Here is a 21,593-nt window from a genome sequence, read left to right on the forward strand (position 1 = left end):
TTGCCACGCCATTGCCCATTAATGAAAATACTAAATAATACCAGACCCAGGACTGACCTCTATGAGATCCCACTAGATACACCCTCTTAGTTTGACAGCGAACCTCTGATAATGACTCCTTCAGCATGGTATTTCAACAAGTTGTGCACCCACCTTACAGTAAATTCATCTAGACTGCATTTCCCCAGTTTGCTTATGAGAATGTCATATGGCACTGGCCTTACTAAAATTAAGTTATATCATGTCTACTGCTTTCCCCTTATCCACTAGGCCAGTAACCCTGTCCGGGAAGGAAATTTGGTTGATTTTGCATGATTTATTCCTGACAAATTCATGTTAGCTATTACTTATCATCCTATTATCCTCTAGGTACTTACCAACTGATTATTTAATCATTGTTCTAGTACCTTTTCAAGTATTGAAGTTAGGCTGACTGGTCTATAATTCACCAGCTCCTCTTCATTCCCCATTTAAAGTAATTAGCATGTTTTCCCTTCTCCAGTCATCTGGAACCAGTTCATTCTCCATGAGTTTGTGAAGATAATTGGTAATGGTTCTGAGATTGCTTCAGCTAGGTCCTTAAATACCCACAAAGACACAAAGTAGAGCTCGGCTCTTATGAGAAGATCCAGTTCCCTTCGTGAACTGCTAATGACTTTTGTCCTTTTACATATATTTTAAATATCTTCCATTCAAAACAAAGGCCACAATTTGCTGGATGTTGAGATAAGGCCCATCCCTCTCTTGCAAAGGAAGTAAGAGCCAGTCATAGAGTGTGTGGGTGGGAGGGATCAAGATAGCAGAGAAAAGGAGTCTATGAGCAAGATCGATGGCCTAAGGGTATGTCTTATGTATATGCACAGCAATAGATGATGCAATTGCAGCACACATCGGCATACTCAAGCAGGCTTGCTAAAAATAGCAGGGAAGTTGCATCGGTACAGGCAGTGGCACATATGGTGACCAGATATCCTGATTTTATAGGGCCAGTCCTGATTTTGGCGTCTTTTTCTTATATATGCTCCTATTACCTCCCACCCCGTCCCAATTTTTCATATTTGCTGTCTGGTCTACCTAGTGACACAGGCTAGCTACCCAAATGCAGTCTCACCTGGGACCCCAGGTACGAATTCGAGCAGCTAGCCCATGCCACCATGCCTACACTGTTACTTATAGCAAGCTGGCTCAATCAAAGCTAATATGGATATGCCTACACGTGCCATCCCAATTGCAGCATAGACTTATCCTAAGTGGGAGAAGGGAGAGGCTGTGGGACAGTGGGAATGGGTGTAGATCATGTAGTTTCTCACAGATGAGGTGATTTTAGTTGCAATGGGAGACAATTGGGGGGGGAGGTCAGTCAATAGGAAGGGGAGCAAAGAATGAGTGGAATGACGGGATGGGCAGTTAAGTCTCTAAGTGAAGGAGACATAATGGTGGGTACTTCCTTTGACGTGTTTATCTCTGTTTTGCCTCTTCTGTTGCAGCCTGTGGCAACAAAGTCGACCCTGTGTATGAAACCCTCCGCTTTGGAACCTCCTTAGCGCAGAAGACCAAGAGGAGCAGCTCTGGGAGTGGATCTGATTCACCCAAACGGAACTCTGTAATTCTCGTGTTTTATCTTCCCTTTTCCTTTTGCAGGATCACAGCACATCCATGCACAATAATTGTCAGTTTCCATCAGAAAGCCCACATTTCAGGCTATTAAAAAAATACATTCCAGACTAGAACAGGGCCTGTAAACTCTTTTTTGTAAACTCAGTTTTTAAAAATCTTGTAAATAACCTTAAAAAGAAGGAAAAATAGATGTTGAACAGGGAGCGTTCCTGTTTCACTTTGATCTGAAAATGCTGAAATTTCAACAAACCACGTAGGCCAGAATCATTTGGGAGGGAGAGGAGGGGAAGTAAAAACAGAAAATAAACAAAAATGTTTAAATTTGAAAAGTGACTTGCACGGGCACAGCACCGACTTTAAAGGACGCATTGGTATCTTGCAATTAGCTGTGACTAGCCAGCAGTGCATAGTCACACTGTTCTAGGGGCAGGACTGGTACTGAATTCTGCCTCTACCCACTCTTTGCCCATGTGCACAGGAGAGGGAGTAGCAGCCCAGTGGCACTGGGATCCATGATCTGAGTAGGCCATGCAGGTCATTAAGGTACCACCTTACATCCCCTCATTTCCATTCCTCGGCATGTTGGCCAGTCCATGACTGAAGCGGCAGGCGGCTGTTTTTTCAGGGGTGCTGAATGCCCACCACTCTAACTGAATTCAGTGGAAATTGCAGGTGATTGGCATCTCTGAAAATCAGGACCTAGATAGTAGTAGTAGTCTATGAATAGTTGGCTGCAGGGCTTAAATTCTGCATTAGCCCCATAGGGAGGCGCTTGGGCTCAGGGCTTTCTCCCTGTAGGGAGGTGCCAGGGCTCCCACAGGTTTGAAAATATTCACTGGAGCCAGGGGCGGCTCTATGTATTTTGCCACCCCAAGCACGGCAGTCAGGAGGCTTTTGGCGGCATGCCTGCAGAAGGTCCGGCCGGTAACGTGGATTCAGCGGCATGCCTGCAGGAGGTCCGCCGGTCCCGCGGCTTCGGCGTGCCTACCGCCGAATTGCCACCGAAGCCGCGGGACCAGCGGACCTCCCGCAGGCATGCTGTCGAAGGCTCCCTGACTGCCACACCCGCTTGGTGTGCTGGTGCCTAGAGCCGCCCCTGACTGGAGCTCTGCTCCGGAGGGCTCCAGCTGAATTTAAGCCCTGGCTGATCACATGGTGCTAGGTTGGGTCCTTATTTCATTAAAGATGGCTGGAAACAATACATTATGTGGGTGGGCGGAGTGATACTCCATCATGAATGAGAAGGAAGGTGGTCAACAGACAATCTCTCTAAGCCTAAGGTGTTGTCTGCACTTGAAAAAGGGAACTCCCGCCTTAGAGTGAAGCCATCACTGTAAGAAAGCACTCATAGGATTTAGGCCCCTATTCAGCACAGCACTTAAACACGTGCTTAATTTTAAACTAGTGCTTCAATACATCCCTGTTCAGCACAGCACTTAAACCATTATTTCACTGGGACATTAACAGGTGCTTAATTGCTGTGTTGAATCAGGGCCTTAAATGGTACAGATGGCCTTTTAAACAGATGTTAATTTAACTCAGAAAGGCAAACACAGAGAAATTCAAACCAGAGACTTACAATTCCTAAGTGAAAGCTGCACAGGAGTTAGTAAAGGACATGCCCTTCATCCAGTGTTTTCTCTTTTAAAAGAAACTTAATAATTTTCCACCTTTTTTTAAATACAAAACCAGTTTAACACCTTTCACGGTTTGTGATTACAGCTTTTTCTTTCTCTTATTTAATTTATACTGGAACAGGAGTTCTACAAATGTAATTATTACCTGCTAAATCAATAAAGCATTATGTTAAATTATGAATGATTACTCAGGCGTAGAAAACACAAATGCATTGTCGGCTTGCCCTGGACTTTTGATCATAACAAGATGGGGAGTGGGTGTAAAGTATAGAATGCCAGTTTGTCATGAGCTAGTCTCCCAGAGAGTCAGATTGTGACTAAACGTAGCACATGTCTGTGCTTAGATAATATAGGAAAGCATAAGATGGAGAGACAGATATGGGAAATCCTAACTTCTCACAGTTAAATCCTGACTCAGCAATGGGTGAGCAGTTACAGAAACACAGAAACTAAACTTCTTCACTGTTGGTCCTTCCATCCCACGTCCCTTTCATCCCACATCCCTGAGCCGTTGTTTCATTACAATCACAGTGGAGGTTGTGAATGATGTACCTGGTTTGCCCAGTGTGCCAGCTGTGTTTATGCTGCAGTGAAGCGGGTAATAGATGCAAAGTAGGAAGGAATACACCCTTTATGACCTTATTGAGACCAATGTCACAATACCATCTAGAATCTGCATGTCCCTCTATGTGATTTTTAGCCTGGTGTGAATGACCATATATGGAAGGTAGGCATATGCTCCAAACTGAGCATCTGCCACTTCACTGCTTCCCTCAAAATGTAACCTATAGCCCATGTTTATATGGGGAAATTGTTTGAGGTAATGTAAACATGACACCAGTTTTCCTTCAGGGTTTGATGGAGCAATTCTTTCCAAGTGACACTTTGTATTTCAAAATGAGAATATTTGTCCTATAGGGCCTGATCCAAAGCTCATTGAAGTCAGTGGAAAGACTCGCACTAACTTCAGCAGGCTCGGGATCAGGCCCATACTGCAGGGGTTGTTATGGCACTAACACAATATTCAGCAAAACATTTTGTTATAGCAGGATATCCGCACACTTCGACCGTGTTGTACCTGAGGTATGGAGCCAGAGGCTTTTTACTTTTTAATCATTACAGTGATGCAGGAGTCTGGTGTTGAAGGAGCCAAAATGAGGCGTTATATTTGCTGGAGGTTAAATCTTGAAGCTAGTTGGTGGGAAACCCGGAGACCTGGCCTTTGCAAACTATTGAAAAATAACTGTGATCTGGGGTTTCTTTCAACGATGTCTGTTTTCCACCTAGGAAGTCCATGTTCAGCCTGTGACATTCCCCATAGTTTGCCTTGCTTTACACAGTATTATTATCACTTAACATTTATATTATGATAGACCCTAAAGGCCTCAACCAGGTTGGGACCCCATTGTGCAAGGCACAGTACAAATATATAATAAATGGCAGCTCCTGCCCAGAATTGCTTGCAGTCTAAAAGACAAGCCATAAGAGGTGGATGGGACAAACAGGAGGGCAGAGTGGTGGCGGGGGAGACAAGATGACAAAATGATTTTGAGTCCCGCCAGCTTCTTGTTAACTCCCATTGCCCCTCAATATCCTTGAGGAAGGGGGAAGTTGGGAAAATAGGAGCACTGATATTTGCCCTTGGGCAAAATCTGAAAATATACTGGATTTGACATATCCAGAGCTGTAGGTAGGAGAAGTAAGCAGTTTTATCCTTAGTTACAACTTAGAAAACTGAAGACCAAAAAAGCAAAGGCCTGACTTTTCAAATATGGATGCCCAACTTTTACTATAAATTTCTGCTAAAGGAAATTAAAGAAACATCTTTTAAAAAGACAATGATCCTAAAAATTATTTGTCAAATCCTCGTCCTATGAGGAAATATTGCTCATGACACTACTAACTTTTAAAAACCAAGAAATGTATTTAAAGTCCAGTCTTGCACTACTTGGGCAATCCCCCCACTGTCTTCATGCATAACTCCCACTGGTTTTGGAGTGGGGAGGAGTTATTTGTTATGGGCAAATGTTGACACAAGAACAAATGGATATAAACTGACCATCAACAAGTTTAGACTTGAAATTAGTTGAAGGTTTCTAACCATCAGAGGAATGAAGTTCTGGAACAGCCTCCCTAGGAGAGCAGTGGAGGCAAAAAAACCTAGTAGTCTTCACGACTGAGCTTGATAAGTTTATGGAGGGGGGTGGCATGATGAGACAGCCTACAATGGCATGTGGCCCATCTGCGACTGCTAGGAGCAGGAGCCCCAGCGGCTGGAGACAGGAGACTAGATAGGGAGGGCTCTGAGTCACTACAGAGAATTCTTTACCAGGTGTCTGGCTGGTGGGTCTTGCCCACATGCTCAGGGTCTAACTGATCGCCATATTTGGGGTCAGGAAGAATTTTTCCCCAGGTCAGATTGGCAAAGACTCTGCGTGCTTGTTGCCTTCCTCTGTAGTATGGGGCATAGGTCACTTGCTGGTTTGAACTAAAGTAAATGGTGGATTCTCTTTAAACTTGAAGTCTTTAAATCATTATTTGAGATCTTCAGTAATTCAGCCAGAGGTTATGGTTCTACTACAGGAGGAGGTAAGTGAGATTCTGTGGCCTGCAATGTGTAGGTCATACTAGATGATCACAGTGGTACTTTCTGGCCTTAAAGTCTATGAGCCTATGAGTAAGCAGAAAACAAGATTTAGAAAATTGTTAAAGAAAGCCACATCACTGATGGTGACCTTTAAACATAGCTGGAGTACATTTTTTGTCTTTTCTTCGCGATGCAAGTGTAGGCCTGCAAAGCAGTTGGTTTACTTGTGTTTACAGTATAATTACACTGTAACATGAAGAAATTAAATGGTAGGATGAAATCCTCAAAAGCACTTTAAAAATATGTTAACAAGAAATAAACAAATCTTAGGAATATATAAAAGGAAATAGGTTTTCAGACTAGAAAATGCGTCAGAAACTCCTGAGTTTATAGGGATGTTTTAAAAAGTAGAGCAGGGTGTGAACTCAGAATCTGAGGGTTCAGAGGGTCAGATTCTGATAACTTTATCTGGAGCAGCTCCTTACTCCAATGTAACTACTCATGGAGAAAGGTGCTACTCAACACAAGTAACTCTGGCCCTTAGACTGTATACTTTTGAGGCCTGGAACTGTGTTGTCCTCTATGTTTGTACAGCACCTAGTACCATGGGGGCACTAATCCTGATTGGAGCCTCTAAGCACTACTGCAGTACAACTAATGCATAAAATAAATATTACAAAGGTATTTAGCTTTCAATTTTTTAATTATACCAGCAAAGAAATTAGGTGCCGTGATTATGTGACTGATTTCAGTAGGTCTTTCACACTCCTGAGCTTGCTTCCATAGCAAATTGGAGAAATTAAGGTCACACTTCATATTAAGGATGTGTTTCTAAAATTTTAATAAATTATCTCTCTTTTAATGAATTGTTATAGAGTGTTATGAAGTGTAACTGCAAATAAACATTTACAAGCACCAAAAAACAGCTGCTCTGTACAGATACCAACCATTCTTTATTAACTCCTAACCCCCCAACTTCATCTGCTGCCCAAAAACCTGTTGTACACTAGAACTGGCATTCATTTGGCTTTCCTGCTGCTTCCCATTAAGAATTTGAACTGCCCCATTGGATCAGCAAATCTCTTCATGTTGACTCCCTCCACACTCAAAACACCAAGCTGCTGCTTTCACTTAATGCTCTTGTGTGATTTTATTTCACCTCATTATCCACTTTCTTCCTTATTCAGTACCATTCATCCTCTCTTTCCTCATAGACTTCAGACCTGGCAGAAGTTCCTGAGGAAGCCGATGGTTCAGGAAGCATGTTTGATATAAACAGGAAACGCAGCAACAGTGGTGAGTTCTGGACCATCTAGTATTTTCAGATGCACCAAAAATATTCTTCTAAATGAGTGGTGTAATTATTCCACTACCTTGGCCCACACAAGTGGAATCCATGAGGGATGAATTTGGCCCAATGTTGACTTTTCTGATGTCCTCAAGGGAGTTTATTGAGTTGGGGGAGAGTTTTGGCCAAGGGGTTGGGAACAGGAGTCTGGGAAGGTCTCTTGACCAGTGTTGCTTATTTACTTGGCTCCTAGTGGTCTATGGGGACTGATTTTCCATACCCACTATGACCAGATTTAGGTGATAGTGGACAGGCACTCAGCACATCTGGGTTCAGTCCCTGCCTCTGGCACAGACTTCCTGTGTGTTTGTGAGACCTTAGGCTGGTCATTTAATGTCAGTGCGCCTCAATTCCATACCTGTAAAATGGGAGTGATAATACTTCCTCTCCTCCCACCCTTTTGTCTGTCTTGTCTACTTAGACTATCAGGGCAGAGACAGTCTGTTACATGTGTTCCATACCAAGCCCAGAACAATGGGTGTTGGTCTCAGTTGTGGCCTTTTGGTGCTACTGTAGTACAAATCATAAATAACACTAATAGTCCAAACCTTTTGTCCTCTTTTGACATCTGAATGTAATGTTCTTGTACTGTTGTAATTGTTATGAGGTAACTCCATCACTGGCAACACAGTGATGAAGACTTTTGTGAGTGCAGTGAGGGAGCCTTAGCCAGGAGCTTGGAACGCTGAGTAGCGAAATTGCAGTGTCCATTGGGCTCCAGTTCAATCCTGGCAATAGAAGGATTGTGTGTAGAAAGAACTTTGGGGCACCCAATAAACCTCTAAGCTAGGAGTGGAGTTGTTGTTGCACCGAGGCTCACCAATACCACCAAGAAGCGTTAGTATTCCCAAACTTCAGGCAGGGGCAGACAGGCCGGATCTGCGGCAAACACGAGCCATAGTGAATGGACCTCCCTTCTTTGAACCCCAACATCCACCTCCTCCACAGTGCAGATCCCCATTGGTCTTGGCATACGGCTAGTAATTTTTATAGTGGTCAGGTATTAACTGTAGTTGTCTTTTCCCACCCCCACCCCCCATTTTACCTCCTTCCCAGACTCCTCCCTGCTCCTTATTCTGACCCTTTCATTTCACATCTCTGTTTTCAGTCCTTTTCCTCCCTCTCAGCATGTGGCCCACCCATCAGTGGCACTGACTGATGGATGGGCTTGAGCACTTGGAACTGTAACTCAACCTGGCCAGTGGTAAAGCATCCGCTCGACCTGAGTTTCATTTTTCCCCTGAGGTTTTCAGATCATTTTTTTTTTTCCATCACTTACCTCCTTTCTTTTTTTTTTTTTTTTTTTGAGCCTGTAAGAAACTTTTCTATGGGATCTGCATGACTTAGAGGCATCAAGAAACTTGCTCAAAGAGATCAGTTTAAAGAACTCAGCATGTGCCAAACCTCCAAATAACTTCCTCAGCACATTAATGATTCCTTTGATCGGCATTGGCTTTCTTTTTCGATCCATCCTTCAGAGGCCTAGTGTATAAATTATGCAGCAATTGCTCCAAATATTTCCTCTTGGTAGATTTTAATAAACTGCCTGTGTTGTTTGTACTAATGATGGAAATGCTAAGACCCTTTTCATGCTGTCAGAGTTCCCACATGGTTTTCCTGCCGCTGCAAGGGCAAACAGATGGATTTCTGGTTTGTGTAGAGATGAACCCCATACTTGCTATGACCTTTACTTTTACATGTCTCCCAGTAATATTCAGAGAACATGAGCTAAACAGAGATTAAAAGTTTAATGAACTTATTTAAAAATATTCTTGGGGCGTTATTCACCATTGCATTGCTCCAGCTTTACATGGGATAACTCTGGTGATTCTAAATGGTGTTACTACACCATAAAGCTAGAGTAACACAGCAATGAATCAGGCCCCTGATGTTTTGTTTTTCCCAGAGAAACCTGACTTCCTCAAGGAATGTTTTAGAAAAATGCAGATTTGTGTCTGTTTATGCAATAGGGAAACAGCAAGAGGAACACAGTATGGAGAAGTCTAGGAGGCACAACAAACACAGGCTGGTTTATACATGTCTATAGGATTCAGATAATTTCAAGGGGAAATTAATTCTCTACAGTGCTGAAGCACAGACAATATCAAATGTGCTTAGTTTACAAATAAAAAGATGACTTTTCCACCTGCCAACTCTGTAAACTCACCCTGGTCTCCACCAGTCAATTGGGCTCATTACTTTGCATGCATTGTTACCAGTAATAAAAGTTCTGCAGGTCAAATTATTCTGTAAAAGACATCTGTTCAGTCCCATTGTCATCAGTGAGTTTGCGTAGATATAACTGATTCAGGTATAGGAAACAATCTCCATGTAGGAACACACTTAGTATTCAGTTCTGTCAACGCACCAGGAATAGAACCCAGCTCACGCACTCAGTTGATTCTGCATTGCTAACCAGAGTAAAAAATAGTAGTAAGATTTTATTTTTGTCAATGGAGAAATCAGAAATTACCCTGAATACACAGAGGTAGCCAATCTGATGAACAAGAAGGTTACATTTGGATAATCTACTTTTCAGGTCAGAAATGCACTCTAAAATTTTGTAAAGCCTTTTCACATTATGAATGGTGTAAGTCTAGCTAGATATTACCTCACTCATCTTTTCTGTTATTGGGCCAGCTTCTGTTGGTGGCAGAGACAAGTTTTTGAACTTACACAGAGCTCTTCCCCAGAACTGAAGAGCTCTGCGTGAGCTCGAAAACTTGTCTCTCTCACCAACAGAAGTTGGCCCAATAACAGATATTAGCTTACTGAGCTTGTCTCGCTACACCACTGGGGAAGCAGAGAGAGATTCAGCAGGAGTGCACTGGCTTCTTGGCTTTTATTATTCTGAAAGTATGAAACTAAATCACAGAGAAGGGAGACAACAATACACAGAACAACCACTAATAACTGGCTCAGACTGCTTTTGGAGACTTCTGACTTCTTATTTTTCTAACAACAAATGTAAGCCAATGCTGGGACTAAACTTTTCTAAAAGTGACTTAGGCTCAGAAGAGTTGATGGCTTCCATCTACTAAAATCATGGCTGGGCTTTGTCCAAAAGTAGGGGACACTATTCTCTACAAATTAGGAAACTGTTCTTAGAGAATGAAGAAGGAACATAGTGTAATAAAGCAACTGATGTTAGCAGGGAAGGCACCTGAAGCAATGGTGTATAAATCAGCTAATGAAACAATTACAGTAGATCAAGCTAAATTCTGATTCCCTTATTAACCCTGAGGGACCTTACTTCTTGAGTAGACCCATTGATTTCAATTGAGTTACCCACAAAGTGAGGTGTTACTCAGTGTGAGTAAGGCTGCCAGAATCTCATTGCCTGGGAGTCAAGAGACCTGGGCTCTATTCCCAACTCCGCCACTGACCTGCTGCATGACCTTGGGAATTTCTCCTGTTTCCCTTCCCACCTTTTGTTTTATGTGTTCTGGTTGTTAATTCTTCAAGCAGGGACTGTCTTGTGCTACTTGTTTGTACAGTGCTTAGCACAATGGGGTGCCAGACTTGGTTGGGGCCTATAAGTGCTACTGCAATACAAATGCCTGATTAACAAAAGAAGAACATTACTGAGAGCAGTAGGGAACAGTTAGAAAGGGAGGATTAGGAGAGAGAGAGATATAAGGTGGGCCTCGGGAGGTGAATGGCCTTCAGCTGTCCCTAAAATGTCATGTGTTGTGTTTTATTTCAGTGTTTACCTACTCAGAAAATGGAACAGAAGACTTCGGAGAAGAATCAAAAAGAATAAACTCCCTGGTATGGGCAAAGATTTAGTGAGCGTATAGTGAAAATGTTAATTGATTTAAGAGGTTTGTTTTTACAGAAACACACTTGGGTGAGTATTATAAATTGGCCTGGTGAACACAAACATTATGACAGGTGAGCCAGAGCGATGTGAATGGAGCAGTCTTACAGCTGTGACAGCATAAAAATGACACTGCACAATCCAGAGTCTGACATAATTTGAAAAGGATCTTGGTCTTTTTGCAGTTTCTTTTGGTCAAATTGTCCCTGGCCCTTGCGGGAGGGCATATATGGAGAGAGGGGATGCAAGGAGTAGTCTCCCTCATTGAGCACACTGTGCAAACGTTCCTGAGGTGGGAGAGTGCCCAATCCTTCCTTGAGCTCTGGTTTTTATGGTTATGCACCACCCGCCTCAGCACTGTGGATGACCAGCACAGGCTAGCTCTTTGTAATTTATACCCGTCATATAAAAAAAGTGACTTTAACAGAGGGCTAGATGTTGGCGGGGAAGGGGGGTGGGGAGGAGACATGGAAAATTACAGTAGGGCCATAGGAGCAATAACAAGGAAACCAGTGGAGGAATCTGCTCAATGTTTTAGATGTCTATTCACAACTGCAAGGAGTATGGGGAATAAACAGAAAGAACTGAAAGTATTAGTCTGTAAACTAGATTATGGCTTAAGGAAGGACAGGCAGGATAAAAAGGAAGGAAGTGTTGCATTCTACATCAAGATTATATACACCTGTTCTAAAGTCTAGGAGGAGGTAAGAGGCAGGCCAGTTGAAAGTGTCTGGGTAGAGATCAAAAGGGTAAAAAAATGGGGGTGACATCATGGTAGGGGTCTATTATAGACCACCAAATCAGAACAAGGAGGTGAATGAAGCATTTCAAGAACAAATAACAGAAATATCCAAAACAAAAGACCTGTTAGTGATGGGGGGACTTTACCCAGACATCTGTTAGAAAAGTAAGATGGCAAAACACAAATTTTCCAATAAGTGCTTGGACTGTATTGAGGACAACTTTTTGTTTCAAAAAAATGGAGGAAGGAACCAGGAGGACAGCCATTTTAGATTTGATTCTGACCAACAGGGAGGAATTGGTATTGAATCTGAAGCAGGAAGGCAATTTGGGTGAAAGTGACCATGAAATTATAGATTTCATGATTCTAAGGAAAGGAAGGAGTGGGAGCAGCAGAATAGGGGCAATGGACTTCAAAAAAGCAGATGTTAACAGGCTCAGAGAACTGATAGATTCTCTTCCCATAGGACCTTATCTAAGGGGAAAAGGAGTTCAGGAGGGCTGACAGTTTCTCAAGGAGACAGTATTAAAGGCACAACAGTAAACTATCCTGATGCAAAGGAAAGATAAGAAGAATAGTAAGAGGCCAATATGACTCCATCAGGAGTTCCTTAATGACCTGAAAATCAAAAAGGAATGCTACAAAAAGCGGAAATATGGGCAAATTGCTAAGGAGGAGTATAAAAGAACAACACACATAGGTAGGGACAAAAGCAGAGGGACTAAGGCACAAAATGAGTTATACTTAACAAGGAACATAAAAGGGAATGAGAAGAGGTTCTTTAATACATTAAAATCAAGAGAAAGACAAAGAAAAGCATAGGTACTATACTTAGAAGGGAAGTGGAGCTAATAACTGATGATATTAAGAAGGCGGTGGTGTTTAACGCCTATTTTTCTTCAGTCTTCACTAAAAAGGCTAATGGTGACCAGCTACGTAATACAGTTAATATGAACAACAAGGGGGAAGGAACACAAGCCAAAAAGTACAAGTTAAAGAATATTTAGATTATTCAAGTCAGCAAGATGTGATGAAATTCACCCTAGGGTACTTAAGGAACTAGCTGAAGCAATCTGAGAACTATTTCCAATTACATTCAAGAATTCACGGAGGACAGATGAGTTCCTAGAGGGCTGGAGAATGGCAAATATAGTACCTATCTTTAAAAATGGGAACAAAGAGGACCCCAGGAATTATAGACCAGTCAGGCTAACTTTAATACCTGGAAAGATACTGAAACAAATTATTAAATAAGCAATAGAGGTTAATAGGGGCAACCAGCATGGATTTGTCAAGAACAAATCATGCCAAACCAACCTAACTTCCTTCTTTGACAGGATCACTGTCCTAATGGATAGAAGGAAAGCAATAGATATGCTATATCTTGATTTTAGTAAGACTTTTGACACAGTCCCACATGACATTCTCATAACTAGGGAAATGCGATCTAGATGAATTTACAATAAGGTGGGGACACCACTGGTTGAAAAACAGAATTCAAATAGTAGTTATAAATTCACTGTAACACTGGGAGGGTGTATCTAGTGGTTTCATTAATAACTTAGATAATGGAGTAGATAATTTGCTTATAAAATTTGTAGATGACACCAAGCTGGGAGGGGTTGCAGGCACTTTGGAGGGCAAGATTAAAATTCAAAGGGACTTTGACAAAATGTAGAATTGGTCTGAATTCAACAAGATAAAATTCAGTAAAGATAAGGGCAAAGTACTTCATTTAGGAAGGAAAAATCAAATCCATAACTACAAAATGGGAAATATCTGGCTAAGTGGTAGTACTGGCGTAAAGGATCTGAGGGTTACAGTGGATCACAACTTGAATACGAGTCAATGATGTGCTACAGTTGCAAAACGGGCTGATATTTTCAGGGTGTAAGAACAGGAGTGTTGTATGTAAGACACAAGAGATAATTGTCCTGCTTTACTGAGCACTGGTGAGGCCAGAGCTGAGTACTGTGTCCAGTTCTGGGCACAACAAAGATCTGGACAAATTGGAGAGAATTCAGAGGAGAGTAACAAAAATCATAAAAGTACAGAAAACCTGACATATGAGGAAAGATTAAAAAACCGGGGATGTTTAGTCCTGAGAAAAGAAAAAGAAAACTGATGGGGGCCCTGATAGTAGTCTTCAAATATGTTAAGGGCTGTTATAAAGAGGACTCCGCTCAATTGTTCTCCATGTTTATTTAAGCCCATTACTTCCTTCCTCTGAAGCATGGGAGCTTTAGGTTAACTATTTGGAAAAGCTTCCTATTCTTCCAAGGGGGTTGTGGAATCCCTATCATTGGAGGTTTTTGAGAACAGGTTGGACAAACACCTGTCAGGGATGGGTCTAGGTTTACTTGGTCCTGCCTCAGCGCAGAGGGCTGGACTTGATAACTTCTTGAGGTCCCTTCTAGTCCTACATTTTTATGATTCTATATGACAGTAATAAACTGCAAGGCACACATCATGCAGCCCTTAACATACAGCAAAGAGCATGGGTTGTTTTTTTTTTAAGATCTCACCCAAAATATGCACAAAGCTCTCTATCTGCTTCTGGAGGATGAAAAGCTGAGTCAGCTCTGACAGATCTTGAACCTGTGGTTCTAGGGGGTCTAATTGTTGCAAACTTCAGAAGTCATGTTTATCCCCTAATACCCTCTTAAAACTTAAACATTTCTTTGATTTAGAGCCAACGCTGCATCTTGTCCCTATGTCTGTAATGGGATGAACCAAAATCTTGGATTGAAAGGCCCCAGAGTTCAATAAAGTTCAGATCTGGAGCCAAATATTACATCTCAGACCCATCTCTATCGAGGGCATGGCAATTCTAGCAGCCAGAAACTTACAGGTTTTCTTATCTGTTTTTTCCCCCCCTTAAAGGGACCTCTTTATAAAGACACATTACAAATGCACACCTACGTTGCCTTGTACAAATTTGTACCACAAGAGAATGAAGACTTGGAGATGAGGTAAAGTGCTGACATATTTACTTATTGATTTGACCCAGGAAAACTGAGAATGGTGCAGACTTAAATTAGTGTTGTACTTTTAATTCTAATTTTGCTATGCATATTTGTATTACATTATTTATATAAACATGGTCTCACAGCTATTTAATTATGTATTCTTTCCCTCTTTCCACTTATGAAAATGCTACAGAGTTGAGGACAAGTTTTTTACAAAGAAAATAATGGGTAAAACTTTCAAGTCATTTTGGTGTCAAAGTCCAGTGAGTTGGGCGCTTTTGATAATTATGCTCTAAGTCCCATTCAGTGACTTTCAGTGAGACTTAGGTTCCTAAGTGCTGACGTCTCTTTTGGGATGGTTGACAATTTTTTTTTTACAGAAAATTGGATTTTCAGCTAAATACATATTTTTGCAGCATCCGCTTTCCCTGAAATGTTAAAAAAAAATTTAAATCAGAAAACGACAAACTTTGTTTTGTTTTGGCCAAAAATAATTCAATTTTCAGCAACCAATAAAACTGAAAAAATATCAGGTTTTAAATTTGGGGGGTTTTGACAAAAAAATTTCCACAGGAAAAAGAATCCCATTTTCTAACCAGATCTAGTGACAAGGTCAGAACTTCTAAGTGTTATATAACTGATTGCTTCCCTCCCCTCCTACCCTCCCCCCCCCCCCGAGAGATTTTGTCTCAGAAAAGGGGAATGAGGAGGATCTCAAGATGGTGAATGGCTGCTAGTGTGTTTTCATGTACAATATATGGAAGGTTGGTTTGAATTGCAAAATCTTCTGGTTCAAATATCTTTTCTTTAGCACGTTTTCATGTAACCCTGCACTAGTGCTGCTTTGTCAGTCTAACAGGGCCTGTCCAAAGCCCCAGTGAAGTCAAAGGGAATTTTGCCATTGACTACCCTGGGCTTTGACAGAGGCCCACAGTGAGTAGTTTGTTGCAGAGACTTTAATAGGCTCTAGGAGTGCTGGCTGCTTTGGGCACAGTTCACAAAACAAATCATCTCTCTTCATGATTTACCCAAGGTCAAACCAGTCAGATGCTGACTCCAATAAAATATCTGTAACCCTTCTGCCCATAAGAGTTGGCAGCAACAAGGGCTGCGTTCAGTATCTAGGGGTTCCGTTTCAATAACACAATGCAAAACCGGCTCGAGCCCCCACCCAGTGACCTGGGACAATTACATACCACCCCCTGGGTGCCTCTAAGAGGCAATACTTCCCCTCTCGCAAGCACAGAGTCTAAGTGTAGCAAAAGCCTTTTAATAAAGGAGGAAAACAATGCGGCATTATGTTGGGGAAACACCACAAACAGGATTCATAACACAAACCATGAGCAAAAGACCCACCCCCAAGTAAGTTTGGCAGTGTCCTTTTCCCCTCAGGGTCTTAGGTCCAGCAACCCAACAGTCACCTCACCCACAGTTTCTGTCCTTGGTGAGTGCAGCCCCCAGAGTTCAGAAGTTCATCTGCAGAGTTTATCTCCCAGCCTGGGTGGAAGTGGAGGAAAGATATGGGTGCATCTTACATGCTCCGCTGCTCGGGTTGATGGCTGATTGCCACGTCTCTCCCTGGGGTTCTTGACTGCCAGCTGTGCCTCTCCACCAGCCATCCTGCTAGCCGCTCCTCTCTGCTAGCCATCCTGCTAGCCACTCACCAACTTGTCTTCAGGCCCCCCCGCCTCTACTTAACACAGCTCTCATTGATTTCAGCTCTTAGTAACTTCAGCTCTTTAGTGTTTTTCAGCTCTCAATGATTTCTGCTGTTAGTAGGAGGAGCCTCAGTGCTGGCACACTCAGAACCACTAGGAATCAGTGATTACAGCTCTGCAGCTCCGAACAAGACTCCTAACTGAGTCAAAATTAACCTCTTATTACACCATGGCAGGGGGTGTCAAAGTGGTGTTTGCAGCCCCACACTACTAGATACACATGCCTGTCCCCAGCATTTCTCAATTCACTGGGCTTTGGAACCCATGTCCCTTGCCTAGCAAGTGCTACTTAGTTGAGGGTGAGTCCCTCCATCATAAAATGCCAAGTACAGTTCTACTGTCCTTGATTCACATAACCAGAATAACAACACTTTATTACTCCTGCCCCAATAACAAAGAGACTGGGGATCCCACAGCACCAAAATGACCATTTGGGCAAGCAGTCCATCATGCTAGGCGGGGGTGTGTGCCCATGCAAACAAGATCAGCCCCTGAAGTCCTTTTCCACAGCTCACCACCAGATGTCAGGGTAGAGCTCATTCTGACTCTGCTTACATATACTTACAAAGTCACTCAAGAAAAGTCCCACTCTTCAGCATCTTTCTATTTCCCAGTTTTCAACTGTGCCCTCTCCTTGCTCAAGCTAGAGCTACCATTTTGCATGGCTGGCATTTTTCCATGATTGCTTTGTTTCAGGTGTGATAACTGGATAGAAAATAGCCACATGCAGGATGACATTTGCTAGGAATCCAGAGCCCCTATGTCTAAATGCACTGCATGTAGGACTCTCATTTTGCATTTTTGATTTATTTTGGTTTATGCACTCACTCATTCGATTAAAAAGGAGCACCATCTTAAAATGTAATGTAACCATGCTTCCCAAGGATGTCTAATAACCCAGCAGCTGAACCACGTACTCATCCCCTGCCGGAGTCCTCCCACACCCTTATAAAAATGTGCCTTGCAGTCCGTCCTGATGGTTGATAAACGAGGACTGCTTTGGATTGACTTGCCTTCTCAGTTGAGATGCCAGCTAAGTTTTCGATTAGTGCCACTTGTTATGGTGGTAGATTTTTGTGTGTGGCCCAAAGCTACCACAATGAAGAGCATCAAATAATCACCAGATAGCAATGCCGTTTGGTCGCTACTGATCTGGGTTGGATTCACACTGGTCACTACGGGTTAGATTTTTGTTTAAACCAATGGGAGTAAGACACCTAGGTGGTTTTGAAAATTCCACTAGGCACCTGTGTGAATCTTTAGATACCTAAATACCGTTTGAAAGATGGCCCAAAGCACTTTAAAATCATTGGCAAGCATTATTATCCCCATTTGATAAAGGGGAAAACAGAGACAGAGAAAATAAAGACTCAGTCCCTTGACTTTAATGGGAATGGGTCTGATATGCTTTTAAGTGGCATAGCTAGGAATCAAACCCAGGTCTGATGTGCTGTCACTGGCGCATGCTGTCCAATCAGCTCCTGACATGTTCCAAGAAGACTGGAAGCTTTATGGTTCTGTGATGTCATCACTCTTGTACAAGGAGTTCAAGATAGGCTGTGGGGACAGCTGGAGAAATTAGGGTTCAGCTATTGCCCATTAATTTCAGTGAATTCAAAACCCATTGCCCCAAGGAAAGGCTCACACCCAGCAGAACAGAGCTCTTGGAGCTGGTCACATTGGGAAGTGGGCAGAACTTACTTCCAACAGCACAGTGTGTCATGTTCGTGTAACAACTTGATGCAGCACCAAAGTGGGTCTTCAGATATCTGCTGCACTCATGCTGCAATATTAGGGATGAGCCCGGCAGACTCAAATATGGCAAGTTGGAGTAGGCTAATATTTCTGGCCAAATTATTCTCCCAGCCTGAGGTTGTAACTAGTCAGCTGCCTTATGATACTCAGCAATTACAGCATGACTCCACGCATTATAAAGGTTAATATGTCCCATTTGAATCAAAAAGACATTTCTGTGTAGAATTACATCCCTGCTGATTAATTATATTTGTCAGTTAAATAAAACTGTTTTCCTGCTGCCTTCCTTTAGCAGTAACAGCACGAGAACCTGGCTGATAAGATTCTGTGTCCCAACAATATTTAATGCCTTCATGTAACATGGTGATCCCTGTTACAAATAGGTATTTCTAAGCAGTTTCAGACTAAATTGGAAGCAAAGTACATCACATAGGAGTTGCTATCTTACACCAAAAGTCTTTCTATAAAAAGGAGGGGAGGAGATTGTGTATTCTAAACTGGGATGTCAGGTTCTAATTGCTGAGGTATGGTGAAATTTGATTTAATACATCACCCACCACTTTCACAGCCCTTTACTGCTCCTGTTGAATTCAGTAGCAAAACTGAATGGGAGTAGGGCCCAGGCTCTGTATGGATCAAACCTTAGGACCATATTGGGCCAAACCTTAGGGCCCTAGAATGGATGATGTTGGGGAGGGTTAAAGGCGCCTTCTCTCTGCCAAGTGCCTGCATTAGTCAGGCACAATAGTAGTCCTTCCACTCTAGGGAGCACAGGATCACATCAAAGGGGATGGGGAAAAATGGGGGTCATGGCCATGTGCCCCTCAAATTCCACCTAATGCAACCCTCACCAGTCTGTGGCTCACCGGCCAGAACACAGAAAGGAGAAGACTGTCCCATTCTATAGAATGATGTCACATGCACTCTCCCCTTCCATGTGTCAGGTTGCTGGGCCAGAGATTATGCTTGTGAGGCAAAAATCCCTCAGTGTGTTCACCCTGGTATTGTACCCTGCCAAACTGCCTCTAACATGAGCCAGTGCAAAGAACACAGGGCCAAATCCTCAGCTGGTATTTATTGGCACAGCACCACTGACTTCATTCTGTCCCCACTCAGCTGCAGGTAAAAAATGTTACAGTTTGTGGGAGTATCAGCAGAGCCATGCGGGACCTGATAGCTCCACCTTGGCATCAAAATGCACAGGAGAATTCAACGGGACAAATTTTGCACCCAGTTACAATGGTCCAACTATGTTGGCATCACTGAGCTTTGCACTTGTATAACTGAGAGTAGAGTTTGACCCTCTCTCACCTGGCAGATGGAGATTTTGCTTCTGTGCTCGTATCTGACTTAGGAAGTTCTCATTGCTTCATGGATCCACATGTAGTGATTAATGAGATATAACGATCAAGGCTGGGTTACCCTTCTAAGAGAATTTCACTATGAATGCTGATGTGCTGTTGCAATTAAGACACATCTTAATCGAAATTGCCGACATCTGTCTTTTCTAATTATAGACCAGGTGATATGATCACACTGCTGGAGGATTCTAATGAAGACTGGTGGAAGGTATGTGCCAAATACTCTATATCCTTTAACAAAATAAATTAATGGTATTTATAATGAGTATGAAGGTCATTCTTCTGTCAATGTGCTTGCTCTGCAGGGGAGAATTGAGGACAGAATAGGATTTTTCCCCGCTAATTTTGTTCAGAGAGTGCAACAAGACGAAAAGATTTTCAAGTGCGTCAGAACATTTATCGGATGCAAGGAGCAAGGACAGATTACTCTGAAAGAGAACCAAGTAAGTGAAGTACACCATTTACTGTACATTAAGGACACAGTTTGCGTCTGACGAAGTGGGTATTCACCCACGAAAGCTTATGCTCCAATACATCTGTCAGTCTTAAAGGTGCCACAGGACTCTCTGTTGCTTTTTACAGATCCAGACTAACACGGCTTCCCCTCTGATACTAGTGTACCCAGTAATCTGCTTGATTTCATTAGAAGTTTTGGGTGTGCAAAGAAACCATGAGTAGACTGTCACAGCACACAGAAATTTTTCAGTAAATATTATTTATAGTGTGGTAATACCTAGTGCCCAGTCAGGATCATGGCCTTATTGTATGTACACTAGAGCTGTGTAGGAAACTGTTTTTTCATCCCCCGATAGTTTTCAAGATTTTAAAATTTCTTCATATGCCAACTCAGGCTGAAAAATCAAAATATCAAAAATTTTCATGAACATATCTGAAAAAAAATTCAGATCAGGCCAATCTAAATGTTTCTTTTCAACAATTTTGATACATTTCATTTATATTGGCCTTTTAAAACCTTTATTTAATATAAACTAACTCAAATTTCAAAACAAAGTCATTTTGAACCAGAAAATGAAACTTTTTGTTTTGAAATTTTCAAAACAAGATTTTTCAACCTTTTATACACTTTGTTTTTTTTTTTTTTAAATCAAGATATTTGTGAAAACCAACCCTTTCCTGCAAACAGTTTTGATTTTGACAAATCAACATTTTCCACGGAAAAAATGTTTTGTCAGAAAATTCTGACCAGCTGTACGAAACACTGGGAAGACAGATTGTGCCTCAAAGAGTTTATGGTCTAAATCCTCAATCCCACAAAGATTTATGGACATGGTTAATTTTACAGACTGTGAATTGTCCTAGTGACTTCAGATGGGACAACAAACAATGCATAAAGTTAAGCACCTATGTAAGTTTGTTGCAGAACTAGGGCTTAATTTAAGACAAGACTCAAAAAATGTGTTTAACAGACAATAAGTGGGAAGGGGAGGTTAAGGGTAATAGTGACGGGAATGCTGATACATGGGGCAATATGTGAACAACTAGAGGCATCCAAATAATTCAGGATGGGATTTTCAAAACTGCTTTGCATTGGGCCTGACCTTGCTCCCACCGTTGCCAATTCCCAAAGGCTTGACTTCAAAGGGAGCAGTTAAGATAACACCATCCTTAGATATCTTTTCATTATCATTTTTAAATGCCTTATCATTCCATAACTCCTTGTTCCTCCCTTTCCCTCTCTTTCCTACAACTGATTTTTTTAAAAACACCCCTGTATAATATTTTTTTCACTGAACTCACACTATCTATTCACTCTGAAGGTCTTTGATCAAATCCTCCTCTTTAATATTGTTTTTAAACGTGCACACAAAATGATGGGCATATCTTTCATCTGGGGCTATGCCTTTGGTGTGTTCTTATTTCAAATTTGATTTTATAACTACTTTTCCTGAATACTGAATGGACCCAAGTGAAGTCAGTGGAGGGCTTCTATGGGATTGCACTGGTGTAAATGAAAGCAGAATTTGGCCCATTCTACATTAAAAGAACATCAACACTGTGACAAACACAGTAACATAAGT

At 41.9% G+C, this 21,593-nt stretch overlaps 1 protein-coding gene across 4 annotated transcripts in view; it reads left to right on the forward strand.

The window, feature by feature from the left end:
- STAC (SH3 and cysteine rich domain) overlaps window positions 1-21,593 on the forward strand; it is a 196,331-nt gene that overhangs the window by 163,749 nt on the left and 10,989 nt on the right. For all 4 annotated transcript variants that reach the window (XM_065583682.1, XM_065583681.1, XM_065583680.1 and 1 more), the window contains 6 exons: window positions 1,488-1,603; window positions 7,056-7,137; window positions 10,896-10,960; window positions 14,635-14,723; window positions 19,711-19,762; window positions 19,860-19,997. In XM_065583682.1, coding sequence (XP_065439754.1) covers window positions 1,488-1,603; window positions 7,056-7,137; window positions 10,896-10,960; window positions 14,635-14,723; window positions 19,711-19,762; window positions 19,860-19,997 — 542 coding nt within the window. The remainder of the gene's footprint in view (window positions 1-1,487; window positions 1,604-7,055; window positions 7,138-10,895; window positions 10,961-14,634; window positions 14,724-19,710; window positions 19,763-19,859; window positions 19,998-21,593) is intronic.

This window comes from Chrysemys picta, chromosome 2 (genome assembly GCF_011386835.1).
Source record: "Chrysemys picta bellii isolate R12L10 chromosome 2, ASM1138683v2, whole genome shotgun sequence".
Taxonomy (NCBI): Eukaryota; Metazoa; Chordata; order Testudines; family Emydidae; genus Chrysemys; species Chrysemys picta.